A 27,591-nucleotide genomic window follows, 5' to 3' on the forward strand; every position below is an offset into this window, starting at 1 on the left:
AGGGCGGCTCCAAGGACGGAAGGACCCGCACGTCGGGGGCCTCTCTAGCCCTATCCACGCCCTATTCTTGATAGTCTTCCGGAAGAAAAGGCTCTCGGAGCGAGAGAGATGTTGCGCGGAGCTAGTAAGAGGCGTCGCGCGGTGACGCTCTGGCCCGACGCCGACGGCCTCTCTGTGGCTCCCGGAGGACCCAGAGAGCCGAGTGTTAGAGGTGAGGAGGCGGGGCTGTCTGGCTAGTCTGGACCTCGGGAAACCTCTGACCTCAAGCTTTGGGCGTTTCCTCAAGAGGCTCTCCTCTGTCCTATTGTTTGCTGCACCTCTCAGGTGAGGTTGCAGCTCGGGAAGTCTTACTTGAGATGTAACCCGAGATCATCTTGCTGCAGCTTCGTTTGTGGCATCCTGTATTTCCAGTTTTTAGGTTCACCTTCTCCCTCTGCCCTTAGATGGCCCTTCCCTGAACCCTACTTGCCCCTGCCATCGGGAGGCTGCTTTTCCCAGCGGGAAAGATTCAGCGTGTTTCAGTTTGAGGGATGTGCACGGTTCTGGAGCGTAGAGGAGGCAAGCTGAGGCCCCCCGGGCTTTGGGGATGGGGTGTAGAGAGGGGATGGGTAAAAAAAGACTCCTGAAAGAGAGGGGCGGGGAGCCTTAGAGGGAGACAGAGATTCCAAGAGGAGGAGGAATGGAGACCGAGAAGGGGAGTGGACAGAAAGCGGAGGTGATGAATTGGTGACCCGGGAGAGTGAGAAGACCTAGAAAGAGGGAAGGTGGAGATCCAGAGAGGAGCAGAGACATAGAAAGATGGTGACATCGTTTGTAAACTAATTCAGTTCGTGGCTTTGCTGTTAATCCTTACTAATGGCGTGACCTTGGGCAAGTCGTGTAACTTCTCGGTGCCTTGCTTTTTTAATCTGGAAAAGGGGGATGATAGTAGGCCTGGCACATAGAGTGTTTTGGAGCATTTCGTTTAAAAATTAGTTTAAAAGCTCAGGACAATGTTTGGTTCATAGTAAGTGCTTGCTAAAAATTAGTATCTATTCTTGTTATTGACTTTACTGGATGGGACCAGATGGGCTGGTTGGGGCAGTGATGAAACTTCTTCCTTGTGGAAGCCCTGCCTCCAGGGCCTGCAGTATTCCTATAATAGCTTGGCTTCCTTTACTTTGCCCTTCAGGCTCCTACTTACTTCTTCACAGAGCCACAGACCAAACTTGCACCGTAAGCCCTGACTCCTTGCCCATACCACCCACCCATGGCCTCCGAACCAGGCCCAGCGTCTTGCTGACATGGTAACACAGCAGAGGACCAGCAGATGAATGGACACCTTGAAGCAGAGGAGCGGCAGGACCAGGTAAGGGTCTATGTGAAAGTCAAGATAACCAAAGCATGGGACAGTTTTCTTCTCCTTGTCCCTGTGTCCCTGTGTCTTTGAGTCTCAGCCTCTTTGATCACTGTATCTTTCTTTTTTCTGGAGCCCTAAGCACACACAGGGTGTTTCTCGGTCTCTCCATCTTACTGGGTGTCTGTCCTTCTCTCAGGATCATTCTTTGGCACATATTATCTGGTGCTGTTGCTGTTCTCAGTTGAACACTAGGTACATTGTTTTGCAGTGAATGAATTTCATCCTCCATTTATCTCTCTGTAGCAAGCTCAGTCCCTGTCTCCTTCAGCATGTGTCTTTCTATCTACAGTTCTGTTTCTAGGTCACCTGATATTATTCTTGCCTTATTTCTTTCAGTTTCCTCATGTCTTTGCCTCTCTATGTCTCTTTGTCAACAAGTTTGCTTTCTGCCTCTTGGTCTCAGTTCCTCTCAGCCTCCAACATTCTCTCCATCCCTTACCTTTGACCGAGATACACATCTCTCTCAGATACTGTCTCTCCCATTCTCTTTCCTGTGTCTCTGTCTTGCCGTTTCACTGGGCAAATATTTATGCCATGATGTCCCCAGTTTTTGCCCAAGGTAAACAGTTTGTGAATTAATGAGCCTCTCCTTCCTGGTTTTCATTCCAAAAGTGTCTGTCCCCATCTCTCTATGCGTCCATCATTTTCTGGGTTTTCTTATGTCCTTACCTTGCACATTCTTAATTCTGTTGTCTTTGTTTATCTCTCTTTTCTGCTCTATGTCTAAGTGTGTTACTGCCTCTGCCTCTGCTTCTCTTTTACTGTTTTTGCATATCTCTGCTCTTTGTTAGATGTGTTAAGATCATTCTCTATCTGCAGTTAAAGACCTCCTCCCCCACGCCCCCTTCTCTTTTATAAACTCAAAGAATGGGACAGGCCCATGTGCCCTCAATAAAGATGGCGAAAGGGGCGCTCGCCATAGGACCGTGTAGCCGCCTCTGCTGCGCCTGTGCCCTCACCTATAATGGCGGCTGATCTCGCGAAAGGCGATACCCCGCCCAGTTCTCCATCGCTTCCGCGGCAAGCCCTTGCGCAAAGCTCCCAAGTCGACTGGTCACGCCCCTGCACGCTCTCATTGGTGCAATTCAGGCCGGCCTCGTGGTCATTGGCTGAGCGGATGCACACCCTCCCCCCCACCCCTGGGTCTGGTGCGGACAGTTGATGATGACTAGAGGGGCTGTGTGAAGGACCACCTGGCATGTGAGGAGGGCCCGGGGCCGGGACATGGGCCAAGTCAGGAGGACTCAGGGACCAAGAGGAACTGCCTGCGTATACGTATACTCAGGTCACTCCTAAGAGTGAGTCCACAGATGGGGGTGTGTCTGGGGCAGGTCTGGGCCTGGGGTAGGTAAGGGGCAGAACTGATAGGTGACTGGGTGGGCAGGGCAGTGGGGAACAAAGGTGAGCAGGAAGGAGGAGGCAGGAACTGGGCAGAGGGCAGGGGGAGGGGATCTCAGGCCCAGCTCCCAGTCTCTCCCTGGAGAGCAGGCGGCCAGACGCCCAGGTCAGTGCTTGAGCTTCACCTCTTGGCCTCTGTCCCTAGCAGGTTCCCACATGTGGCTCTCCCCCTCCAACCCTTTAGTCCCCCCATGTCACACCCCTTTCTCAGTCTTTCCAGATACTGCACCCCTGTCTCCTGTGTGTCTTTCTCTTCACTGTTGTCTTTCTGATCCTTGGTACACCTCTGGACCCCTACACTCTTCCTTGCTCTCTAAATATCTTTCATTGTATTAGGTTTCATCTCACTGAAGCTGTTTGTCTCCTCTCAGCGTTTCTCTGGCTCTCAGCCCTTTTCTTCTGTGTCTGAGTGTGTGCATGTGTGTCTGTGCTCAGTCGCTCAGTTGTGTCTGACTCTCTGTGACCCCATGGACCCCCAGGTTCCTCCCAGAGGAACCCGCCAGGCTCCTCTGTCTGTGGAATTCTCCAGGCAAGAATACTGGAGTGGGTTGCCATTTCCTACTCCAGGGGATCTTCCCGACCCAGGAATTGAACCCATACCCCTTGCGTCTCCTGCACTGACAGGCGGATCCTTTACCGCTGAGCCACCAGGGAAGCCCCATTGGCACGTAGTATTGAATGATTATTGGGGGAATAAAGGAATGAATCTTTGCGTGCCTGGGTGTGGACCGTGCCAGATGCTGGCCCTCTTGTCCACCTGGCCTCTGCCCCGTGTCCTCAGAGTCTTCCCACACTCTGTCTGGGCCTGTCTCCCTCTGGTGCTTCCGTCTTGCTTGTTGGCACCCCTCGCCTCACTATCTCCTCCTGTCCACAGGCCCTGCCCGTGCTCCCCTCTGCCCACCACGGGGCTCCTGGACTCTGACTCCTGCCCTCCTTCCTCTCCCACAGAGGCCAGAGCAGGAGCTGACCTGGAGCTGGGGCTACCGGCCTAGAAGCGCCCTGGACAGGGTCAAGGCCATGGCCCCCCCACCGCCACTGGCCCCCAGCACCCCACTCCTGCATGGCGAGTTTGGTTCCTACCCAGCCCGCGGCCCACGCTTCGCCCTCACTCTCACACCACAAGCCCTGCACATACAGCGGTTGCGCCCAAAGCCCGAGGCCCGGCCCCGGGGTGGCCTGGTCCTGCTGACCGAGGTCTCAGGCTGCTGCACCCTGCGGAGCCGAAGCCCCCTGGACTCAGCAGCCTACTTCTGCGTCTACACCTACCCCAGGGGCCGGCGCGGGGCCCGGCGCAGAGCTGCACGCACCTTCCGGGCCGACGGGGCAGCCACCTACGAGGAGAACCGCACTGAGGCCCAGCGCTGGGTCACTGCCCTCACATGTCTGCTCCGTGGACTGCCACTGCCTGGGGATGGGGGTGAGGCACTGGGCAGCCTCTCTGTCCTAAGGCCACCTCGGTGTCTCTGCGGCTCTCCCTCTGTGGGCATCTCTGTGTCTCCTTTTCTGTGTGTCTGTCTGTGTGATGTGTCCCTCTGGCTTCGTCCTGAAAGAGTGATATACAGACAGGGATGGGCTACAGAAGGAACAAAATCACAGGCAGAGAAGTCATGTTTGCTGCTCTTGCAAGATTTCAGTCTGTTCCCTTCCCCTTCCCCCCCGGGTCCTGACCACAGATGAGTCAGAGGCTCCTGGGCTGGTGAGAGCAGCCAACTGAGACGTGTTCCTGGGCCTGGAGATGGCATCTCATCCAGCTCTGGTTGGGGGGGCGGGGGTGGGATCAAAGAAGGCTCTCGGGCAGAGACCGCCACCCAGGGTACTCAGATGGCACGAGGAGGTAAAGGTTCCGTGGTCCCCAGGTGGTGGGTTTCCTTGTTCCTGACCGCTTCCCACAGTGGAGTAACCTGACCCGGGGCCCAGGTGTTTGGGGGTGTGGAAGGTGGAAACAGCTCTCTTCCTTCCTCCCTCCCTCAAGTCCAAAGGGCACTGGGATTAGACTCCCCAGAGCTGCCTTTGTCTCCTCACCTGGGGGTGGTGGGTGCACGGGGCTGTACACCTGGGCCTGAGCTGGTGAGGCCTGGGAGGAAAAAGCTGGACTTCCAGGTTTTGACGCCAGCCTTCCACCATAGCTCCACTGGGGCTATTTGCAGTTACTGTTTCTGAGGTGAGGGGCCTGGGTCCCTGACCTCTGTAGACTCCTTCCCCTCTCTCTGCAGAAATCACCCCCGACCTCCTGCCGAGGCCGCCCCGATTGCTCCTATTGGTCAATCCCTTTGGGGGGCGGGGCCTGGCCTGGCAGTGGTGTAAGAACCATGTGCTGCCCATGATCTCAGAAGCGGGGCTGTCCTTCAACCTAATCCAGACAGGTAAGAGCAGTGTCAGGAGGGAGGTGGGAGCTGGGGGCTAGGGGGTTGGGGGAGTGCGGGGGTTGGGGGGTGGGGTGAGGGGGTGTGGGGTGGGTTTGGGGGTTGTGGAAGAGCCCGCCTCACTTCTGGTTCCGCACGTTAGAACGACAGAACCATGCCCGTGAGCTGGTCCAGGGGCTGAACCTGAGCGAATGGGACGGCATCGTCACAGTCTCGGGAGATGGGCTGCTGTATGAGGTAGGGCAGGACCACCCTTCCTCAAGCCTGAGCCCTGGGGTCTGCGGGGGCCAGGACCAACACCTGGGTGTCCGGTCTCCCACCCTCCAGGTGCTGAATGGACTCTTACAACGCCCCGACTGGGAAGAGGCTGTGAAGACCCCCGTGGGCATTCTCCCCTGTGGCTCGGGCAACGCATTAGCAGGAGCCGTGAACCGGCACGGGGGGTAGGTGGGAGGAGCCCTGCTGGGATAAGGGGCCTAGTTCATCTGCTTCGCAGCTCTCCCCTGCCACCCCACCCCCCGACATTTTTGCCTGCCTTGTTCGGAGCAGTCTCCCTAGTGCCTAGAACTGTGCCTGGCACACAAGAGGCACTCAGTGAAGGTTTCTGCAGTGAAAGAACTGACAGGGAACCTGGCCCAGTAAGAAGAGCCCGCCTGGAGGTGGCCAGATGGCTGTGGGTGGGCCCAGGCCTGGTTCCCCGCTGCCCCCACCTTGTCTGTTTCCCTGCCAGTCCGTGTCCCGTGCACGCCCCTCCCCCGCTGGCCTGGGCACGGAGTGCCTCACCAGCCCTGTTTACTCTTTCCTGCTGTGTCTGTCCATGTCTGATTGTGAAGATTTGAGCCTGCCCTGGGCATTGACCTGCTACTCAACTGCTCCTTACTGCTCTGCCGGGGTGGCAGCCACCCGCTGGACCTGCTCTCCGTGACCCTGGCCTCCGGCTCCCGCTGTTTCTCTTTCCTGTCTGTGGCCTGGGGCTTCGTGTCAGATGTGGACATCCAGAGCGAGCGCTTCAGGGCCCTGGGCAGTGCTCGCTTCACGCTGGGCACAGTCCTGGGCCTTGCCACACTGCACACCTACCGCGGCCGCTTCTCCTACCTCCCTGCCACTGTGGAACCCGCCTCGCCTGCCCCTGCCCATGGCCTGCCAAGGGCGAAGTCAGAGTTGACCCTGGCCCCAGCCCCAGCCCCACCCGTGGCCCACTCACCCCTGCATCGCTCAGTGTCAGACCTGCCCCTGCCCCTGCCTCAGCCTGCCCTGACCTCCCCTGGCTCACCTGAACCCCTGCCCATCCTGTCTCTCAACGGTGGGGGCCCAGAGATGGCTGGGGACTGGGGTGGGGCTGGGGATGCCCCACTCTCCCCGGACCCACTGCTGCCCTCGCCCCCGGGGACCCCCAAGGCAGCTCAGCTCTCACCCATCAGCGAAGGGGCCTCAGAAATGGCAGCATCCTCTGGGCTCCCACCTCCCACCCCTGGTGCCCCGGTAGTCATCTCTGCTGGGGGACCACCTGATCACCTGCTCCCTCCTCTAGGCACTCCGCTACCCCCAGGCTGGGTGACGATGGAGGGAGACTTTGTGCTTATTTTGGCCATCTTACCCAGCCACCTGGGCGCTGACCTCGTGGCGGCCCCCCACGCGCGCTTTGACGACGGCCTGGTGCACCTGTGCTGGGTGCGCAGCGGCATCTCGCGGGCGGCGCTACTGCGCATGTTTCTGGCCATGGAGCGCGGTAACCACTTCAGCCTGGGCTGTCCGTACCTGGGCTACGCCGCAGCTCATGCCTTCCGCCTAGAGCCGCTCACGCCCCGCGGCGTGCTCACGGTGGACGGGGAGCAGGTGGAGTACGGGCCATTGCAGGCACAGGTGCATCCTGGCCTCGGTACATTGCTCACGGGTCCTCCAGGTTGCTCTGGGCGGGAAGCCTAAAGCCGACCAAGTCTGGGGCCCGCCAGGGGCGGGGCTGACATTCCCAAAGGGGCGGAGCCCGAGCTAGGGGGCACGGCGAGATTGCTGGAGTTGGCCCGGAAGCCGCACACCAGTCCCGGCCCCATCTCAGGATTGCGCCCTACCCTAGGGGACCAGAGGTGATGCTGGAGGGTGTCCCGAACTCCAGGGGCTTGGGGTCGGCAGGGTCACGGAGAAATGGGCTTGCCCCAAGGGTAGTGCCTGATCAATGAGGGCGGGGTACACTCCAGGTCCACGTGCCCGGCTTGTAGAAAGCCAGGTCGGCTGAGGGCGGAGCCTGTCTTAACGCGTCGTCCAGTGACGCGACCTGGAATGTACGGGCCGGGGAGGCCTTAGCTAATTGGCCCCGTCTACTCCGGTGCCTCCACCAAGCTGGCCAATCAGCCCGGGAGGGGCAGGTTCCCCCGGGCCGGCGCTCCGATTTGCACTAATGTTCCTCTACCCCCGGGTGGGGAAGTTCGTGTCCTGTCTTCTGTGCGTTCCCCCAGCTCCAATCTTCAAAGCAATTGAAAAGGTCTATGCAATAAAGGCAGTGGCTTCGTTCCTCTCAGGTCCTCGCCCCTTCCTCCATCCGGCAGCCCCTGGGAGGGATCGGATCTCTGGGTACTCCTGCCCAAACCTGCCCATGGACTGCAGCCAGCGTGACCCACTGGCCTTTAACTAGGGCCAGGGAGCTGCCTCCTCCCCCACGACAGCTGGCTCTGGGGTTCTCAAGATTTATTCAGGATTGTGTTAACGGAGGCGGTGGGAGGATGGGGGACACACTGAGGACCCTCCCCGCCCCCGTGAGGGAGCGGGGAGGCTCGCTTTTTCTTAAAAATATAAATGTATTTATCTGCATCATCACGTCCCTGGGGCACCCAGTTGGCCGGCCCATGGGCCACAGGGCAGGGAAAGGAAGAGGGTGTCAGGGCACAAGTCTGAGCGAGGCGGAGGAGAGCTCCGCCTGGAGGGTGGGGGAGGCCTCACAGGGCTCCGTGCTGGGCCTGGTATCGGGACAGCACAGCGCGGTAGTGGGACAGCTCCTGGCGCACGGCCACCACCTCCTGCCGCAGCAGGGCGTTCTCCTTCTCCAGGAAGGCCGCCCGCACCGATATCTGGTTCTCCTTGAGCCTCCGGGCGTCGCGGGACCTCTTGGCTGCCTCGTTATTCTTGTACCGTCGGCTCCAGTATTTTTCGTCCTGGGTGGGCAGGAAAGCACTGAGGTCCAGAGGAGCCCAACCCCAGCGACAGAAGGGAGGAACAGCTTTGCTTGTGCCTTCTGGGACCAGACTAGAGCTAAAAGAGCCCCCACCACCCTAGGGGGCTGCTTCTCGCCCAGCAGTGGAGCCGAAAGGATACTAGGTCTCCAGTGGATGGATGGGTACCCAAGGGTCTGGCTGCCTAGGGCCCTTGTTGCTAAGGAAAGTGGACCCATGGCAACAGTTAAGGCAGGAGATAGCCTCCTACCTTAAGCAACTGAGCTTTATAGTCTCCACTGTGCAAAGCAGACCCAAGGTTTTCTCACTTGACAAAAAGCCTGCAGTTAGCTCCCGGTTTGCTAAGGATACTGGTTCCCTAGCAACAAGGCCTTCAGGGCCTGAGGGTGTCTCCTAGTGAAAAGCCCTATACATCACCTTTTCAGATCCTGGTTGCTCAGCTTCCTAGTGATGGGGTTTGGTGTCCCATAAAAACCTCTCAGACCTGGGCCCTTCTGACCTGGTTGCCAAGGTGATCTTATCCCTCCTCAGCAAACAAAAGTGAGGTATGTTAAGTTGCTTCAGTCGTGTCCAACTCTGTGCGACCCCATAGACGGCAGCCCATGAGGCTCCCCCGTCCCTGGGATTCTCCAGGCAAGAACACTGGAGTGGGTTGCCATTTCCTTCTCCAATGCATGAAAGTGAAAAGTGAAAGTGAAGTCTCTCAGTCGTGTCCGACCCTCAGCAACCCCATGGACTGCAGCCTACCAGGCTCCTCCATCCATGGGATTTTCCAGGCAAGAGTACTGGAGTGGGGTGTCATTGCTTTCTCCGGAAGTGAGGTGTAAGTGGTCCCAGTGACCACAGCCAGTCTCTGATGCACTGGCTCGATTATTGTCTTGTTTTTGGCCACACAGTGCAGCATGCAGGATCTTAGTTCCCCAACCAGGAACCAAAACTGTGCCCTCTGTGTTGGGAGCTCCGTGTCTTAACCACTGGACTGCCAGGGAAGTCCCTCTGACCCACTGGCTTTGCATAGAGGCCGGAGAGTTGCCTCCTCCCAACAGGCCCTGGATGCAAAAGGGTCTGTCCCGAGACCTTCCCATACCATCATGTTTAGAATTCTCCAGTCCGGAGAAGGAAATGGCACCCCACTCCAGTGTTCTTGCCTGGAGGATCCCAGGGACAGGGGAGCCTGGTGGGCTGCCGTCTATAGGGTTGCACAGAGTCAGACACGACTGAAGCGACTTAGCAGCAGCAGCAGCAGTCCTTGAATTTGGCTGTGAGGGAGGACCACTCCTTAGTAACAAGGACCATCCAGAGCTCTGAAAGATGCCCAACCTCATTCCATTAAAGCCTAGTCCCTGCTTGCTAGGACAAATCCAGTTCCTAACAATAGAGCCCTGTGGCAGGAGAAACCACTGGTCTAGATTTGATTTACAGGCCAGTACTCACTGGGCTTCTCTGGTGGTGCTAGTGATAAAGAACCTGTTTGCCAACGCAGGAGACCTAAGAGACGTGGGTTCAACCCCTGGGTCGGGAAGATCCCCTGGAAGAGGGCATGGCAACCCACTCCAGTATTCTTGCCTGGAGAATCCCACGGACAGAGGAGGCTGGCAGGCTACAGTCCATAGGGTCGCAAAGAGTTAGACATGACTAAAGTGACTTCGCACACACACACGCCCTCACTCACTGGTTCAAGTAGTTGTGTCTTACACAAGGACATGGCAAGGTCCTGTGAGACCAGGCCCAGGCACCCCTTGTTAGGGAAGACCCCAGGCCTGGCAAAGACAAAGTGCTAGAGAGATGCAGTTACTGCCCCAAAAACCTCAGATCGGAATGTGGCCCTGGCTGCAAATGAGAACCTGAGGCCTCTCACCAGTGAGCCCAGAAAACAAGGCCTAGAGGGGCTGGCAAAGCCTTCATCCTAGGCAGATGCAATTGCCCTGAAAAAGTGAAAGTCGCTCACTTGTGTCCGACACTTTGCGGCCCCATGGACTGTAGCCCACTAGGCTCCTCTGTCCATGGAATTTGCCAGGCAAGAATACTGGAGTGGGTAGCCATTCCCTTCTCCAGGGGAATATTCCCAACCCAGGGATCAAACCTGGGTCTCCTGTATTGCAGGCGGGTTCTTTACTGTCTGAATCACCAGGGAAGCCCTATTGCCCTGAAGGATGCCCCAAACCAGAGATTAAAGGACTAACCCCGGCCAAACTGCCTGCTCAGAAGAAACAAGCTGATACCCCATTCCGAAGGGATGCTATCCTTATCAAGTGTAGTGACTAGTAGACCCTGAAGCCTGCCACAGTGAGGGTTTTGGGTCCAATTGATAGGAGAAACTCCAATCCTGTAAAACCAGTCCCAGCAGGGCTGGCTGAGTCTGAGTCCCATAATGATTTCCTTTTCACAAATCTCAAGCCCAAACCTCCGCCCCCTGTGCAGCTGCCCATGGTCCTTGGCTGTAGGTTGGAAGAACGTGAGTGCTAATCCCGGTGAGAAACCCAGGTCTGACTGTGAAGGGAGGGCCATCCCGGGCTGTGGGGCCAGCATGCACAAGCCTGTGTCCCACACCCAGCAACGCTCACCTTCTGCTCCTCTGGCACCTGGATCTTCCTTGCCTTCTTCATGATTGGCTGGGGCTTGAGTTCCTCTTCGGAGAATCGGTGTCTCCGAGGGTCAAAGGTCTCATGGCCAGGAATGCTGGACAGGGCTAAATCTGCTGGGTCAGGCTCAAAGGTCATCAGCACCTCCACCGTATCTGGGTCCACAGGGCTGGGTGTGTCACGAGAGGTCAGGCCTTGGGGAAACAGAATGTGCCACCTGAGGGCGTATTTACTTGGGGAAGGGGTTCCCCAGAGGCTACCAAGGAAGGTCCTTATGGGATCAAACATAAAGCCCACCAGGGATTAACCTCCCTAATATAAAATATGAAGATTCCCTAAGCCACAAAGATGCTTAGCAATCATGAAACCAACTCCCACTTGTCACACAGGAAAACCAAGGCCCAATCCTATGTGACTTGCCCTAAGTAGCACAAGAACGCGGATCACTGCTTCTAAAAGCCTCAGGACTTTAGAGTTAGCTTCTTTCCTACAGTCCTATCCTTCTTAACTGAATCCCCGACCAAAGCCTAGATCCCAGGGAAAAGTGTTCTGATGACATTTCAAGTTAGCTTCTTAAGAGTTATTAAGTCCGAAGAGTGAGAAAGCATAATGAGGTTGGTTCAAGCGTAAAGGCTGCCTGTATCTTTAAGAGAGAGCCAGCCGGGGCCAACTGAGGACACAGGTTCAGGGCCGAGTCACGTGCTGGCGCCTGCTTCCCGCCCCCACCCCCAGCCCCGCCGCCACGGGCGCCCTCACGTTTCTCCAGTCCCGCCCTCTCCCTCGTGATCGCGCGTGCGCGAAGCACGGAGCAGGGAGGAGGACTCACGTGGCGCGGGAATGTGCGGCTGGGAAGGGGAGGGCCTTAATCCTGCCGGGAGGTCAGGGCCAGCATCAGGTGTGTCCGGGAGTTCCCGACCCGCTGTCAGCCCGTGGCAACCCCAGGGTGCCCACCTTTCCTCTTGCTCCCTCTGCTCTCTAGGGAACACTCGAGGACGGCCCCCCTCTATATTCTCAGGTCCCAGACATTCTCGCCACTAGGATAAGCAAGATTCGGGGACCCCAGGGCACCTCTTGCAGGAATATAGAAAGCTCAGCCCTTGCCCCAGTCAATGAAAGACCTAGGATGGCGATCCCTTCTGAAGGACTCCCGGAATCCGGGGCGCCCCCCTCTCTCCACTATGGGAACCGAGGAAGCAGTCCCTTTTGCCCTGGAGAAACACGTCTGTGCGTCTGTGGCCGGCCCTTGTCTTTCTCGCTCGCAGAGGGCCTAGGAGTTCCGGCCCTACCCCAGTCGCACCGATTGCGGGCCCAGATTCTAGGGCGCAGTCCAGAATAAACTCCGGTAAGTAACTCCGGTGTTCTGGGATCTCAGTCCCGACTCCTCGAGTATCCAGACCCTTTGTCCTCACGTCCCACATAAAAGTTCACACGACCTCACCACTGGGCAGGCTTCCTGGAACTTGGGGTCCCAAGTCCCTCATCTCCTATAGGTCCGGGAGACCCAGTTCCCTGATCTATTAGGGAACACAAAATCTGGACACCTCCCTCGACGTCTCCGGATTAGAGGTCACGGACTTCGGGGATGCAGCCTCAGTCCCACCGTCCCAAACCCTTGTGGCACAGCCCCGCCCTCTGGAGCCCAAGCCCCGCCCAACCGCGGCCCTGCCTCGCCCCCGCAGTCGCACCTGCGCGGTGGCCGCCGGCGGCCCCGAGGGCAGCCCGGGCGGGGGCGTGCCCGGGCGAAGAGCGAGGGGAGGCCGAGCCGCAGGAGCCGGGCCCCGGGGAGGGCGCGGGAGTGCGCACCGGTGAGGGCGCTGGCGACGGGCCGCCCGGGGGCGGCGGGCTGGGAGGAAGCCCGTGTTCCAGCAGGAAAGCGTCCAGGTCCACGTACTCCACGTCGCCAAACGGCAATGTCCGCTCCCACAGTAGCGGCGCCAACAAACCCGGGCCGGGCGCAGCCCCCGGGCGTCCCCTAGGGGACCCGCCGCCCACCACCGCCCCAGCTGAAGCATCTGCCGGGCCCGCCGTCTCCAGGCCCGGCCCGGGGACTGTTGCTGCTGGCGGGGGCGCCTTGCGCTCCTTTTCCTTCAGGAGACCTGCAGGCCAGGGAAAGAGAGAGCAGGGTGGGGAGGAAGAGGAAGATCGAGATGAAGAATCAACTCCGAGTGGAGAGAAACGCGAGGAACAAGGGGGTAGATCCCCGCACCGCAGAGATCCAGAGAGCGGGGACACAGAAAGGAGGTGGGAGAACGAGAGCAAGGACCCAGAGAGAGGAGGAGATAGAGGCTCAGAGAGGAAGAGAGACCCAGAAAGCAAGAACAGAGACGGGGACGGTGGACCAGGAGAGCGGGGGAGACTCAGAAAGAGCCGAGGACAGGGATGCAAAGAGGGACGGGGACAGAGACCCAGGAAGGGGAGCGGAAGTTCAGAGGTAGGTGGAGGGTTGGGCAGGTGAGAGAAAAAAATGACAACTCTGTAATTCCTCTGTAATCTACAACCCCCTCCCCTGCCCCCCACACCCAGCGCACAGCACCCCCTTCTCCCCGCCTCCACACTCTTTAAGGGGGCAGGAAGGGGCTCTATTCCTGGGGCACATTCCTCATCCCTAGACGCCATGTGACCTCAGGAGGCCCCGCCCAAGCCCGTGTAACAACCGTGTGAGTCTTCGACACACCCCCTCCCTTCTCCCTGGACCCTAGGGGTCCAGGCGCTCGAAACCAAAAGGAAGACGGGGCTGGGGCCTAGAGTCTTGAGTCCTCGGGGTGGACTGGCATGAGGGCCGGTACTTTTGGGTCCTGGGAGATAGGGGGTCTAAACACCTAAGTATCGGGGTATTTAAAGGTTGGACTTTAGGTATTTAAAGAGGATGGACTCTTGGCACTTAAAAGGTAGCTGGGACCCTCCCCGCACTTGAGTCCCTAAGGGAGTACGGTGTCTGAATTGGGTGAAATGGGGGCTAGAACTCACAGCTAGTTGGCTCTTTGGGCTTGCTGGTCCCCTGCAGAAGGCTTCGCAGCCCAAGCAGCGCTCCCCCACCAGGGGGGGCTCCAGTCGGGCCGCCCAGCAGCAGGGGGGCCGGGGTCCTCTCGCTCACAGGCCGCGCCATCGCCCGGCACCTGCCCGCAGGCTCACGGATTCATGGAGAGGCGAACAGCTGGCTTGCCAGTCAGCGGCACACTCCGATGGTTCGGGCAAGTGTCTGCCCAGAGGCGGGCGAGCGTAGCTTGCAAGCCTCCAGTATCCAGAATACTGCAAATCCTAGGAGCGACGGGGATTTGCAGTCCTCGGTGCAGAAACGTGCAACTCAAGAGGGTCCCAGAAGAGCATACAGTTTGGGTGAGGGGGTGATCAAATCAGGCGGCCGGCTCTTTGCAACTGAGAGTTCAGGGGGACACAAGGCGCTCCTTCTATATGGTGGGCGAGCCTGGCTCTTGCAAAATCTGCAGCTCTCCCCAAGGAAGGAGCTTTGCAATCTGCACCGAGAGGTGTGCGCGGACCGCCGGGGGAGAGGGCAGAGGGAGGCGGCTGCCTTGAGGCGTGGCCAAAGCAAACTTCTTTCGCGGAAAAAAAAAAAAAAAAGCCAAACCAAAACACCCGACGCCACAGAGCGCACCCCTCCTCTCGGCCCCCACCCGACTCTGGCCTTGCACCCCAGCCGCGTGCCTCCCTCCAGCTGAAAGCGCGGGCCAATCGCGTCCTGACCCCTCGAGACGCACAGCCAATGGGACCCCTGGATCCGCCAAGGCCCAGAAGTGCGAGAGAAGGGCTCAGAGCGTGAAGTTACCTTGCCTTTTGGAGGGAGGCGGGACCCTGACCTACATTTACCCAATGGGAGATGGCTCTGGGGGCGGGACCGTGACCCACTTCGGGCCAATGAGGCAGACGGGAGGGGGAAGCACATGGCTCTGCGCGTGCTGCCTGCCTGGGAGGGTGGGTAATTGGGTGGGAGGGGAGAAGCGCTGCTTAAAGGAGCCACACATCCAAGAAACTCTTTCTGGAACCCGGAAGCCAAAAACCCGACTAGTGCGATTTAGGAAGAGGCAGATGGTTTCTAGAAGAAGGCTACTATTCTTTAGTACCCAAATGTTTCCCCGCCGTGCCTAGAATGAGACCACTGAGATACAGGAAGTATTCTGTCCCTTTAATAGCTTTGTTTTTGGGGGTGACTCCCCTCCCCTTGTGGGGAGGCTTGGGAAAGGCAGGCGCAGTCCTCGATGGGGAGTCTCAGCGACCATGGGGGGCACCATCCACTGTAAGATGACACGGGTAGAGGACGTTAGTTTAGGGCAAGATAGGATGGACCTTGCAGAGGGCGTGCAAGGGGCGGGTAGGGGGCGGGTGGGTGTGGGCCAAGCGGGGCTCTACCACAGGGAGGCTGCAAAGGGGGGAATCGGAATGTACCAGGTTGAGAAGCTGGGGGAAAATGGCCAGATTGCCTGGCACTGGGCTGAACCATAGCGGGGCAGCAGGAGGGTGGAATAGGGACATCCAGTTTCAGCATTAGGCTGAACTACGTGAAGGTATTCATGGGGAGGTCTGGGCTGTACCATGTTGAGAAGCCAGCGAGGTGGACTAGATCACGGGACTGAACCACGAGGAGGCAGTAGGGGGAGAAGGGGAGTGTACCACGTTGGTTTGGTTTTTTTTTTTTTTTTTTTTCCAGTAAGGGACGTGCCAGATTATGGAACAGTATAGGGTTGTACCACATGAAAACAGGGGAAAGGATCTGGGCTGTACCATTTCGGAAAGCCGTAGTTATAAGAACCATGGACCAGTACAAGATCTTACCACAAGGAAACTAGGGGGCTCGGGTTATACACCGAGTTGCAAGTTGCAAGCAGTGAAGAACTGCAAATCACGGACTTGCAATGGTCTAGGACAGGAAGGTGGGCTGTACCATTTTGACACAAAGGGAGAAAGAGCGAGGGAGAGTTCAGGAGGCTGGGTCACACAGAAGCAGCAAGGGAGGGGTTGGACTGCATCATATTGAAACATCAAGGGGAGACACATAGGTGGGTTAGACCAAGACGTGGAAGGGGTTGCAGACTGCATCATACCGTGCAGGCGGTAGTTGGGGCCTCGGCAGCGCCTCTCGGGGTGCCGGGGGTCCCTGTTGCCCCTCAAGGCCCTGTGGGCCAAGGGCTGCAGGGGCCGGCCGTTACCGCTGAGGCTCTGGAAGATCTGGGACGGAGGATTCTGGCTCAGAAGTCTCAGGGAATGCATCTGCCACGGAAACAGGGTGGGAAACTGGGAGTGAGTAATGAATGGCCCTGGAGGCAGCGGGCAGGAAGCCCCGCCCCTGGGGGCTGGTGGGCGGAGTCTTGCTCAGCCCCGCCCCCGACAGCCCCAGGGCGGTCGGACCCTCGAATCCCTTCCAGTTCCTTGTCAAGCGAGGGTAGAAGGGTAGGTGAGGCAAGGGGACACCCAGCCCAAGGAACGGGTTGGGGAGTGGCAGGGAGGCGGGGGGGGGGGGGGGCGGGGAATTGGGCTGACAGGGTCACCTGGAGAGAGGTGATATTGAGGGCCCTGTCAATGAGGATCCAGGTAACAGTCTCCGAGCAGGGTGGGGTGCTGAGAGAGCCCTGATAGGTGATGAAGCCAAAGGACTCGGGGAACAGGAGCTCCAGGCTCAGGTCTTGAAGAAAGTAGGCATCATCTGCAGGAATATCAGGTCAGAGTGAAGAGGGGTGCCCCTGCTGAACTCCCCTATGTGCATAAGCCACCCCCCATCCACCTCCCCCCCGCACCCTCCCAGTGTCCAGGGATTTACTCTTATAGGAGATGCGGGTGATGGTGTCACGGTTAAGGAGGCGGCTGAGGAACGGGTTTGAGCTACCAGCCACCTGTGTGGAGGTATGCAGTGAGGAGAGAGGAACCCAGAAATCCAAGCGTCCCCAATCCCTTCCTCCCCTAGGACCCCAGAGACTGGGCCTCCTAGCTCCCTCTTCTCAGACCCCAGGTCCAGACCTTCCCTCCCTCCCTGGGCTCACATTGACAAAGAGGCTGAGAATGGCCAGGCCATTGGGGCCCCGGGTGGCGGCGCTCAGATTCCCATAGAGTTCTTGGTTGAAGTGGATGAGCTGCACCTAGGAGGGAAGCACAGAGAGTGGGGTCCCCCGGAAGAAGGGGAGGGCAGAATGGGCAATGGGAGCAACTTTGGGGTTCCAAGTCAGGTTAAGGATTAGTGCTCACGAGGTGGAGGAGGGTGGGGGGGGGGCGGGCTGTGGATTCTATGGAGGAAGATGGGATGAGGCATGAAAAGGAGGGTGACTATGGCTGATTCACGCTGATGTTCCACAGAAAACAACCAAATTCTGTAAAGCAATTATCCTTAATTAAAAAATAAATAAAATTTTAAAGGACAAAAAAAAGAGGAGGGTGAGGTGGGAGGAGGGCTTCCCAGGTGGCCCTAGTGGTAAAGAATCCACCTGCCAATGAAGGAGATGTGAGTTTGATCCCTGAGTGGGGAAGATCCCCTGGAAGAGAAAATGGCACCCCCCTCCGGTATTCTTGCAGGGAGGATCCCTTGGACAGAGGAGCCTGGTGGGCTACCGTCCATGGGGTTGCAAAGAGTCAGACATGATTGAGCCTCTGAGCATGCATGCAGGAGGTGGGAGGAATTTGGTTAACTTAGAGTGAAGGTCAAGGGTCAGAGGTCAGCGGCCATCACCTCAGCAGAGAAACCCTGATGGTTGATCTGGTGTTCAGAGCCAGCTCCGTCACGTGCTCCAAAAAGCAGCCGCAGTTCACTGAGTCGGTGGCTATAAAGGAGGGGACCCCCAGACACATTAACCACAGGCCGGGGCGCAGGCAGGAAGGAGACATGGCGACCGGTGTTGTACAGAGTTCCGCGGAGCTGTGGAGGAGGTGGAGGTGGTCATGGGAATGCAGAGAAATCTTTTCCTGACTTTTCCATTCATACATTTCCCACAGCCAATATCCATTTAATCATTCAGCATAGTTTGAACATTGGAAAAGACCCTGATGCTGGGAAAGATTGAAGGCGGGAGGAGAAGGGGACAACAGAGGATGAGATGGTTGGATGGCATCACTGACTCAATGGACATGAGTTTGGGTAAACTCCAGGAGTTGGTGATGGACATGGAGGCCTGGTGTGCTACAGTCCATGGGGTCACAAGAGTCTGACGCGACTGAGCAACTGAACTGAACTGAATAGTTTGAACACTAATGTCTTTCCAGGATCTGGGCTGATCCTTGGTAGGTGCTCAATAGTGGTGAATTTAATTAACAAGTATTTATTGAGCTGCCAGTATGTGCCATGGATGCCAGTGCGAGAGCCATGAGCAAGTAGACAAAAACTCTGGGGCTCATGGAGCTTCTGTTCAAATGAAGGAGAAACAGTAAATACTGAATCATTTAAGTGTAAATGCTTAATTAATTACATCCTATGCCCACACTGAGGAGCACTGGGAGTTCTAATAAATGGAAAACCCAGGGAATTCTCTGGCAGTCCAGTGGTTAGGACTACTGTGCTCCCAATGCAGGGGCCTGGGTGTCAATCCCTGGTTGGGGAACTAAGAAGTTGCAAGCAGCATGCCAAAAAAAAAAAAAAAAAAAAAGGAAACCCAGAGAATGGAGTAGGGGTGGGGTGTCAGGAATGGCTTCCAAGAGGAAGTGACATTTGAATGGTGACCTGAAAGATAAGGAGGGGTTATTTGCAAGGAGCAAGGAGAAGGGTATTCCAGAAGGGGGAATAGTCCATGCAAAGGCCCTGAGGTGGCCTATTTTAATAACAGTGAAGAAGCCTGGGACCAGAGCCCAGTAAGCAAAGGAGAGTGTGGTGATGGGAGCCGGGTGGTGCAGAGCCTTGTGGGCAATGATGGGGTATTCTGTGTTTTTATTTAAATAATTGAATAGATATAACACATTTGGCACAGTACCAGGCACAGGCTAAGTGCTGTGTAAGTGTATGCTGTCATTACTTATCCTAACAGAAAGATTTTGAGTAGGAGAGAGTGGTATGATCCAGTTTGTGTTTTTAAACATCTATCTGTGGGATGGAGAATGGGTTGCAGGAGGCAGAGAAGCAGGCCAGCAAAGATGCTATAGCATCTTTGCATCAATCCCAATGCAAGATGATGGTGAGACCAGTGGAGGGACAAGAAATCAAATGCTATTTAGCAGGAAAACTAGAAAGGGAACGGATGGAAACGGAAGTGAGGGAGGAAATGGGATGGGGAAGCTCTGAGACTTTTGGTTGGGTGACCGGGGAGTGCCAAAGAAGTAATATTGCAAAGCGGGCAAGAGTGTGGATTCTGGAACCACGCTGCCGAGGTCTGAATCCCAGCCCTGGCACTCTCTGGCTGTGTGACCTCAGGTAAGTAACTTAACCTCTCTGTGCCTCAGTTTCTGCATCCATAAAATAAGGATAATAGTAACACCTATTTCATGGTGCTGTGAAGATTAGAGGATTCATCAAGTTTGAAAACAGTGCCTCGCCCAGGAGACGGTCTGTTTTACCATTGCTTCTAAGAGAGGGGAAGACTAGGAGCCATGTTTGCGGAGGGAAGAATTGGTGATCATTTGCGAGTGTAAGTAGCCTCCCCTCCACGGAGTAGACCTCCTCCCCCAAGGCTAGCCTCTCAACTCAAAGCTCCACCCCCGATCCCCACTCAGGCCCCGCCCCAGTGGATTCGGCAACCCCTCCCACCAGGGTCCTTACCTTCTCTCCCCCGGTGCTGAGTCTCAGAGGGGGCAGAAAGGGGTCATAGAGGACCCTCTTCAGCTCCACATCCACGGGGCTCTGACGCTTCCCCACGGCACAGAGACTCCAGGCTGCGTTCACCAGGCCCCAGAAGGGGGGTCCTGGGAGCCGAGGTGGGGTAGGGAGAAAAGGAAGTCAGAAATAAGGACTGAATCCCTAGACTGGGACCCGCTACGAAGGCTGTCGTCTGGATTCCTGGATCCCAGGAGACGAGGGGCTGGGAATCTGGACTCCTGGCTCTGAGGGAGGAGGGGGCTGGGATCCAGAATCCTCGGGTCCTAGAAGAATCTTAGAGGCGTTTCCTAAGGAGCCCCCACCTTACCCCCCTAACAACTCCAAGTCTCTGATCAAACCTATCTTAAATGGTCATTGGGAGAAGAAACTACAACTCCCAGAAGGCCCCGGGACTGCCAAACAACCCATTCACTGCCTGCCTGCCCTAGAGGTCATGGGAGTTGTAGTTCTTTCAGTCTCCTTGTCCCACAGCCGGATAATGAATGAAGTAGGAAGAAGGAGTTGCAAGAGAGGGCAGGAGGAGGCGGGGGAACGGGGCCACTGAACCTCTGGTTCTCAGCAAGAGCCAGGACCTACCTGCCTCTTTCCCAGGAAACACACACACACACACACTCTTCCACCCCCACACTCTTACCTTCCAGTCACTCCCACTCACTACTTGAAATGCGCATGTATAATGTCCCATGCTGAGCCACTCGGGTTCAGAAGCTGGGCCTCCTGAGGGAGGGAGGAAGGGGCCAGGACTCTCGGGTCTGGGGCGTGGGGAGGGCGGGCGAGAAGGAGGGGACTTCTGGGTCTCAGGAAGCAAGCGCCCGGCAGCCCAGACTCCAGAGTCCCCGCCCCGGCTGCACCTGGCACGAAGTTTCCCTGGAGATTATCCTTGTAGCTCCACCAGTCCTCTGGGTCAGGTGCGGGTCCGATGTGAGCTGGGGAGAGAGCAGCCTGCACCCCTCTCCGTGGCGCCCCACCCCACCCCTCCCTCAGAGGCTCCTGCCCCAAAACCCAGGCCTTACCTGCCGCTCCCAGTGCGGCCCAGAGTACCAACGCCCGAGGGGCGCTCAGACGAGCTGCAGACCCCATCCCCAAGAGGCCTCGGGGTGACCCCTTCCCAATGTCCCGGCCGGCCCTCTCTCAGGTTCTCCCCTTCTTTGTGGAACCCTAACCCCTCCCAGGACTTCCAGCCTTCTGCTCCTCCCTACAGGGAGTCCCAGTTCCCCAGTTACCGAGGCAGCCGGGGACTGAGACCCCCCACCTCTCCCGTCTCTCCTCCCCTCCCTCGCTTTGCCTCCCCTTTCTCTCTTTTCCCGAGCCCTCCAGGCTCGCTCTACCTCCCGATCTTCCTACTCCTCTCTCTGCCTTCTCCTTCTCCCTTGGGTTCCCTCTGGGTTCCTGATGCACACTCCCCTTCTTCGCTCCCTTTTCATTAAAAGCTCTCCCAAGCCCCCTAACTCCATCCCTCCATCCCGCTTCCCTCACCTCCTCCTCCCTCCCTTCCTTCTCGGTCCCTGCCTCTCCCTTCTCCCTTCTCCCCTTCTTCTCCTCCTCACTCTCTCCCTCTCAGCCTCCAGCTCCTCTCTCCCTCCCCACCTCTCCTGCCTCTTCTGTTTCTCTGTCTCTCTCCTCCCTTCCTCCCTCCTGCCCCTCCCTCTCTTCTCTCTCTTGCAGTTATTTAATTTTTCTGTCGTTGTTTGGGGGTGGGGGTGGGGGCTCTCACAGCAGAGAACCCTCCTCTTCGGGCTGTTGTGGATGGAGTAGGGGCGCCCAAGGGGCAGGATGGAGGGGTCGTTGGGGGGGGGCGCTGATCCCCAGCTCCCAGATGCGCTGGGGCCTTGGGGGCGGGGGTGGCCCGGACACCTGGGGCCCAAGAGCTGGCAGTTTCCATCCTCCGCAGAAGAGGGAAGGGGGGGCGCTTAAGGTGGAGCTGGGAGAGTCCCCGAGGTCTCTGCGCCCAGAGCTGCTGGCCCCAGAGGATCAGGGGTTCCCTCAGCTCACGGGGACCCAGGTTGGAGCCTGCATCACTGCCTGCAGCCCCCCGCCCAGTGCATCACTCAGGCTTCCGCCAGGGGCTCCCTTAACTCGGCTAGGGGATCCCCTGGGAGACTTGAGTGCGGTGTGGGCGGCTGACCAGGAGAGGGAGGCAGAGACTTGGAGAGAGAGCCAGGCAGGAGGTAGCCGGGAAGGCAGAGAAGAGAGAACAGAGGTGAGGTCAGGGAACTGTGGAGGCTGGGGAAGGGAAGGCAAGCCTGAGATCAGTACGGAGAGACAGGGCGGAGGGAGATGCAGGGTAGAGAAGAGAGGGCAGGGTGGGGTGGCTGCGGGTTTGGGCAGGGGGAGATGGCGGCAGGAGAGACAGACAGACTTCCATACCTTGAATGAAAGAGATCCAGAAACTGATACACACATAGAGGAGGCAGAGATAGAGAGATCTCCACCCCCCGCCGCCCCCCACCGCCCCGCAAATGACTGGGGAAAAAAAATACAAAATGAGACAGATACAGATGGAGGCAGAGAAAGAGATACACAGAGAGAAAGACATAGACACACAAACTTAGAGATAGAAGCAGAGACCCACAGAGAGAGAGAGTGCACGCACGTGCCTCAAACAGCAGGTTCGAGATGGAAGAGCAAGACGCCAGGCAGGAGGTGTGCAGGGAGAGACAGAAACAGAAAAGGAGATCTGAAGACAGACATAGAAACACATGCCTAGAGAAAGCAGCAGAGAGAGGCGAGGACAGAGAGAAAGAGGCAGACACCCTCGCACATCTATCTGTAAAGAGAGACTCTCATGTAGAGGAAAAGGTATCGGCAGAGATAGAGACCCAGGTAGGGGGAGAGACCCAGAAACGGATCAACTGATATGAAGGATAAGACTAAAGAGGGTTGAAAAAGACAGAGGCATTCAGAGACAGAGAATTGGAAATGGACATGCAAGGACTGGGATGGAGAGAGACAGACACGCCTGGGAGAGCCGGAAGTGGAGAGAGACACCGAGAAAACAAGAAAGGAAGGTATATTCATGATCTGTTGTCACATGACAGATTACCCTGAAACTCTGTGGCCTAGAGCTACACATATTTATTGTCTCACAGTTTCTGAGGGGTGGGAACTGTGGAGCAGTTTAGTTGGGTGGATCTGGCTCTGATAACAACAGAGAACTCAGTCTCTCATGAAGGGGCAATAGGCTATCGGCCAGGGCTGCAGTCATCCAAACTCTTGACTGGGGCTGGAAGATTACCTTCAAGCTCACCTACACGGCCCTTGGCAAGAGGCCTCAGCTGCTCAATGTTAGGGTCCACAAGGGGCTCATGTGGGTGAAAGTCGCTCAGTCATGTCCAACTCTTTTCGACCCCATGGACTGTACAGCCCATGGAATTCTCCAGGCCAGAGTACTGGAGTGGGTAGCTGTTCCCTTCTCCAGGGGATCTTCCCAACCCAGGGATCAAACCCAGGTTTCCCGTATTGCAGGCGGATTCTTTACCCACAAGGGAAGCCTATATATATATAGCATATAGTTGAAATATGGCCCTTTGTGGTGACCTGACAAACAAGAGATGAAGTCACAGTGGCAATATTTTAATTATACGCTATGAGCCCCTTGTGAACACTAACACTCACCACATGAGCCTCTCCGTAGGACTGGTTGGGGCACAACACGGCTACCGGCTCCCCTTCAGAGCGAGTGACTGGAGAGACAGCAGTGTCTTATGTAACCTATGTCCAAAGTCACACACTTTTATTTGTGCGTTGGCCATGCTGCTTAGCCTGCAGGAGCCCAGTTCCCTGACCAGGTACAGAACCCAGGCCCCAGCAGTGAAAGCGCTGAGTCCTAACCACTGGACCACCAGGGAATTCCTAGCACCATCACTTCTTTATTCTATTCATTGGAAGTGAAAGTCCCTCAGTCGTGTCTGACTCTTTGCGATCCCATGAACTGTACAGTCCATGGGATTCTCCAGGCCAGAATACTGGAGTGGGTAGCTGTTCCCTTCTCCAGGGGATCTTCCCAACCCGGGAATTGAACTCAAGTCTCCTGCATTGCAGGCGGATTCTTTACTGCCTGAGCCGCTAGGGAAGCCGCGGATGTGTATTCACTGGAGGTGAGCGGCTCAGTCTAGCCCACATTCAAAGGGAAAGGGATTGATGCTTTTTTTTTTCCCCCTAAAATGTTATTTATTTTGGCTGCACTGGGTCCTAAACAAAGACCCAGTGCAGCCAAAATAAATAAAACCTTAGGAAAACAAAGAGAAAGAGATTGAGCTCCTCCTCTTGAACAGAGGGATATCAAAGAATGTGGGCTTCTTTCAAAACCATCACAGAGGGACTTCCCTAGCAGTCCAGTGGTTAAGACTGCGCTTCCACTGCAGGAGCTGTGGGTTTGATCCCTGTTTGGGGAACTAAGATCCTGCATGCCACATGTCATGGCCCAAAAAATAAAAAATAAAGTAAAATAAACTCATCGTAAGTGGGGAGAGGAAGAGAGACAGCAAGGGAGAGAAACAGACTTTCAATGACCCTCAAGGCTTAGAGGTTGCCTTATTCAGAAAGGCAGGAATGTGTTGAGAAGGGGAAGACAGAGGCAAGATAAAGGAAACCAAAGCAGTAGTAGTAATAATAATAACAATGATAATAATAATAATAATTACAGTGGCAGCAGCTAGCAGGTAAAGCACCTGCTTTACCTGCTAAAGAACCAGGCAAAGTTCTGAGCACTTTCTAAGGACTCGCTCGTGTAATCATCACAGTCTCTTCATGAAAAGGAGGAAGTTATTATCCCATTTGACAGATGAGGAAACCAAGCCTCCAAGGGCATAAGCGACTTGCCCCAAATGACACAGGCAGGAAACAAAGAACGATGGGGAAATTATGACCGAGACATATGTGCAGAGAAACGGGGAAGTGGCAGGAAGAGACTGGCAGAAGAACCCAGCTCTGATGGAAAAAATCAATCAGCAAGAAACGGCAGCCACTCTGACTGAGGGTTTCCTAGACACTGGAGCTGGACCATGCACTCCTTAGGTTTTGTTAACCCTCCAAGTTGCCCCTTGAGGTGGGGGTTGGTATTAGCCCCATTATACAGTTAGAACCCCTGAGGCTCAGAGAGGAAAGTGACTCACCCAAGATGTCTTGGGTTGACTGGTGCCCCCCATCCCCCCCAAAAGAGACACATCTCCCTGAAACCTGTAAATAGGACCTTATTTGGCAAAAGGGTCTTTGCAGTTGTAACTAAGATGGTGATCTTGAGATCAGATCATCCCATGTTATCTGGGTGAACCCTAAATCCAATTGCATATGTTCTTTTAAAATAAAGACATAGATAAACAACAGGGATCTACTGTATAGGACAGGGAACTATATTCAATATATATATTTTTTTCTTGGTTGGGCTGCAAGGCATGTAGGATCCCAGTTCCCGGACTAGGGAGTGAACCCGTGTCCTTTGCATTGGAAGTGCAGAGTCCTAACCACTGGACCACCAGGGAAGTCCCTATTCAATATCTTCTAATAAACTATAATGGAAAGGAATCGGGAAGAAGTATATATATACATATACATATATATATATAGTTGTTCAATTGCTCAGTCATGTCCGACTCTTTGCCATTCCATGGACTGCAGCACACCAGGCTTCCCTGTCCATCACTATCTCCCAGAGTTTGCTTAAACTCGTGTCCATGCCATGAGTTGATGATACCATCCAACCATCATCTCACCCTCTATCACCCCCTTTTCCTGCCCTCAAAACAGAATCATTTTGTGCACACTTGAAACTAGCACAATATTATAAATCAGCTATACTTCAATTTCAAAAAGGAGAAAAGAAAGGCAGAGGGGGATTTTAGACAGAGGCCATAGTATTGTGAAGACAGAGGCAGAGGGGACGTCCCTGGTGGTCCAGTGGCTAAGACTCTGAACCCCCAATGCATGCATGTAGATCCTACACACTGCAACTAAGAGTTTGCATGTCGCAACTAAGACCTGGCACAGTCAAATTAATTAATTAATTTAAAAAAGAAAAGAAATGGGTAAGAGAAATTTCTTCTTATGTGGGGGTAAAAGGAAGTCTTCCCAGTGTAGGTGACATTCTTCTGACCCTCTTTCTGTCCCTATAAGCCCAGCCCTGGCTCAGAATGCATCTTTTCCCACCAGGATCCTCTCTCCAACCCCTCCCCCTACCCCCAGTCTCCCCCCCACTCCAGTCTACCCTCTAGGGATCCCAGAGGAGTCTTCTACATCCAGAGGTGACCTTGCCTCTCCTCAAGTCACAGCCATCCCGTATCTCCCCAGCACCCCTGGACACATTCCCCGACGCTCCACCTTTCTAGTCATGACCAATTCCTTCCTCTGTCCTTCAAGACCTACCTCTGATGTCACTTCCTCTGAGAACCCAACTTGCAGTCTGGGTTCAAGGCCTTCTCTGGGCTCACCCAGTGAACGGAGCCACCTCTACAATTGTCCATATCATGTTTGTTGCTCATATAGGGCTGACCCCGCCCCTCCTCTGCTCATAAATCTCCCATGGCTCTCCAGTGCCCCTGGGGAAAAAACTCAGGCCCTCAGTCTGGTCTTAGAGGCCCCATATGTCCTGGTTACCGCTTATTCCAGCCTCAGATCTCTTCTCTGACCATACTGGGCCCTCTGGCTTCTGGACCTTTGCACCAACTGCGACTTCCTGAAAGTGTGAAAGTGTAGCCGCTCAGTCATGTCTGATCCTTTGTAACCCCATGGACTATAGCCCGCCAGACTCCTCTGTCCATGGAAGAAGCAAGGGATGCAGGTTCCACTGAGATTTGAACCCAGATCACTGGATTCAGAGCCCAGAGTGCTAGCCATTACAACTGTAACTTCTAACTTGGCCTTTCTACCTCTTCTGCTGGGCAAACTCGTCCTCCGCTCACATGCATTTTAGGAGTCGGCTCTTCTAGGAAGCCAACAATGATGCTGTGGAAGGCAGGGGCCTCTTCTGAGTTCTGGAAGCCACCTGTGCTGCCCTCATTATAGCAACAAGACAGACTGGGCTCAGCGCCCAGAGGCAGGACGGAATGGCTGGGCTGGAGGTGGGGCCCAGATGTGGATTTCACGCCTATTCGTCTTGGGCGCTGGGAACAAAGTTTGGGTCATAAGGAACATATGGGGCTCGCCCTGTTCCTCACTTTCATCTCCTACCTCCCCAGCCCCTGGGTGGGAGGCAGCCGGGACAAGACTCTGAGCCTGGGTGGTTCCCACAGCCCTTTCTGCCCCAACTCTCAACTCCCACTCCCCAGGGGAGCCCAGCAAAAATCCTCCTGACCTGTGATCTCACCTTCTGGGTTCACCTCTCCTGGGGAATGTCTGGCCACCAGGTGTTTAAATCATGAAAACAAACTCCAAAAGCTCTTACTCTGTGCAGACACTATTTTAAGCTCATTACATACACATCTTTTTAAAAATTAAGTATTTATTTATTTATTGGCTGCCCCAGGTCTTAGTTGCAGAACTCTAGCTCTTTGATCTTGGTTGTGGCATGAGAGATCTTTAGTTGTGGCATGTGGGATCTAGTTCCCTGACCAGGGGTCAAACCCAGGCCACCTGCATTGGGAACTCGGAGTCTTAGCCACTGGACCACCAGAGAAGTCCCTACATGTTCATGCATGCTCAGTCACTTCATTCATGTCTGACTCTTTGTGACCCCATGGACTGTAGCCTGTCAGGCTCCTCTGTTCACAAAATTCTCCAGGCAAGAATACTGGAGTGGGTTGCCATTTCTTCCTCCAGAGGATCTTCCCAACCCAGGCATCGAACCCACATCTCCTGTGTCTCCTGTATTACAGGCAGATTCTTAACCACTGAGCCACTGGGGTAGCCCTACATACACATGTTAATTAATTTAATCCTCATAATATGCCCTGTGGGTTATTTCCTATTATCATCATCATCACCACTCCCATTTTACATATGGGAAAACTTA

At 55.7% G+C, this 27,591-nt stretch overlaps 4 protein-coding genes across 16 annotated transcripts in view; 2 read left to right on the top strand and 2 right to left on the bottom strand.

Annotated features, from left to right (window-relative positions):
• The first annotated feature begins 9 nt into the window (after positions 1–9).
• SPHK2 (sphingosine kinase 2) lies at positions 10–7,675 on the top strand. Of its 9 annotated transcripts, none has more exons than XM_025269439.2 (7): positions 10–324; positions 1,172–1,348; positions 3,746–4,214; positions 5,011–5,160; positions 5,303–5,397; positions 5,488–5,603; positions 5,994–7,675. In XM_025269439.2, exons 2-7 carry the CDS (start codon positions 1,310–1,312, stop codon positions 7,084–7,086), a joined length of 1,962 nt encoding a protein of 653 aa, XP_025125224.1. In that variant the 5' UTR covers positions 10–324; positions 1,172–1,309; the 3' UTR covers positions 7,087–7,675. The 9 variants fall into 9 exon arrangements, with proteins under 9 accessions (XP_025125224.1, XP_006041025.1, XP_025125223.1 ...); XM_006040963.3 differs by having other exon boundaries at positions 1,194–1,348; XM_025269438.2 differs by having other exon boundaries at positions 10–211.
• Positions 7,676–7,827: 152 nt separating this feature from the next.
• Positions 7,828–14,662, bottom strand: LOC102410968 (D-box binding PAR bZIP transcription factor). Of its 4 annotated transcripts, XM_044930835.2 has the most exons (5): positions 13,874–14,661; positions 12,897–13,002; positions 12,592–12,737; positions 10,889–11,100; positions 7,828–8,306 (listed from the first exon to the last, which is right to left on the bottom strand). In XM_044930835.2, the coding sequence occupies exons 1-5, from the start codon at positions 14,010–14,012 to the stop codon at positions 8,091–8,093; spliced, it is 819 nt and encodes a 272-aa protein (XP_044786770.1). In that variant the 5' UTR covers positions 14,013–14,661; the 3' UTR covers positions 7,828–8,090. The 4 variants fall into 4 exon arrangements, with proteins under 4 accessions (XP_044786770.1, XP_006041022.1, XP_044786769.1 ...); XM_006040960.4 differs by having other exon boundaries at positions 12,592–13,002; positions 13,874–14,662; XM_044930834.1 differs by having other exon boundaries at positions 12,897–14,017.
• A 364-nt stretch (positions 14,663–15,026) lies between these two features.
• On the bottom strand, positions 15,027–21,169 carry CA11 (carbonic anhydrase 11). The gene is made up of 9 exons (XM_006040955.3): positions 20,660–21,169; positions 20,498–20,572; positions 19,590–19,732; positions 17,577–17,762; positions 16,897–16,992; positions 16,677–16,749; positions 16,408–16,562; positions 15,964–16,129; positions 15,027–15,156 (listed from the first exon to the last, which is right to left on the bottom strand). Exons 1-9 carry the CDS (start codon positions 20,724–20,726, stop codon positions 15,131–15,133), a joined length of 987 nt encoding a protein of 328 aa, XP_006041017.1. The 5' UTR covers positions 20,727–21,169; the 3' UTR covers positions 15,027–15,130.
• LOC102410181 (galactoside 2-alpha-L-fucosyltransferase SEC1) overlaps positions 18,013–27,591 on the top strand; it is a 29,179-nt gene continuing 19,600 nt past the window's right edge. Inside the window, exon 1 of one of the 2 annotated variants that reach the window (XM_044930837.2) lies at positions 18,013–19,458. The gene's annotated coding sequence lies outside the window, so the exon portion shown is untranslated. Of the gene's footprint in view, positions 19,459–21,241; positions 22,655–27,591 lie in introns of those variants that run through there. The other variant, XM_006040956.4, reaches the window with a different exon arrangement.

The sequence above is a fragment of the Bubalus bubalis genome, chromosome 18, assembly GCF_019923935.1.
Source record: "Bubalus bubalis isolate 160015118507 breed Murrah chromosome 18, NDDB_SH_1, whole genome shotgun sequence".
Classification (NCBI taxonomy): Eukaryota; Metazoa; Chordata; class Mammalia; order Artiodactyla; family Bovidae; genus Bubalus; species Bubalus bubalis.

Excerpts from the sequence above, each read along its gene's own strand:
- SPHK2 (XM_025269439.2), top strand. The coding sequence starts at position 1,310 with ATGAATGGACACCTTGAAGCAGAGGAGCGGCAGGACCAG. Across the intron at positions 1,349-3,745 it reads CAGAGGAGCGGCAGGACCAG|AGGCCAGAGCAGGAGCTGAC; the intron begins GTAAGGGTCTAT and ends CCTCTCCCACAG. Across the intron at positions 4,215-5,010 it reads GCCACTGCCTGGGGATGGGG|AAATCACCCCCGACCTCCTG; the intron begins GTGAGGCACTGG and ends CTCTCTCTGCAG.
- LOC102410968 (XM_006040959.3), bottom strand. The coding sequence starts at position 13,522 with ATGGCGTCTAGGGATGAGGAATGTGCCCCAGGAATAGAGCCCCTTCCT. Across the intron at positions 11,101-12,591 it reads CGCCGGCGGCCACCGCGCAG|GCCTGACCTCTCGTGACACA; the intron begins GTGCGACTGCGG and ends TGTTTCCCCAAG. Across the intron at positions 8,307-10,888 it reads AGGTGCCAGAGGAGCAGAAG|GACGAAAAATACTGGAGCCG; the intron begins GTGAGCGTTGCT and ends CTGCCCACCCAG.
- CA11 (XM_006040955.3), bottom strand. The coding sequence starts at position 20,726 with ATGGGGTCTGCAGCTCGTCTGAGCGCCCCTCGGGCGTTGGTACTCTGG. Across the intron at positions 16,130-16,407 it reads TCAATATCACCTCTCTCCAG|ATGCATTCCCTGAGACTTCT; the intron begins GTGACCCTGTCA and ends TTTCCGTGGCAG. Across the intron at positions 15,157-15,963 it reads CCCCAACTACCGCCTGCACG|TGGATGGTGCCCCCCATGGT; the intron begins GTATGATGCAGT and ends GTCATCTTACAG.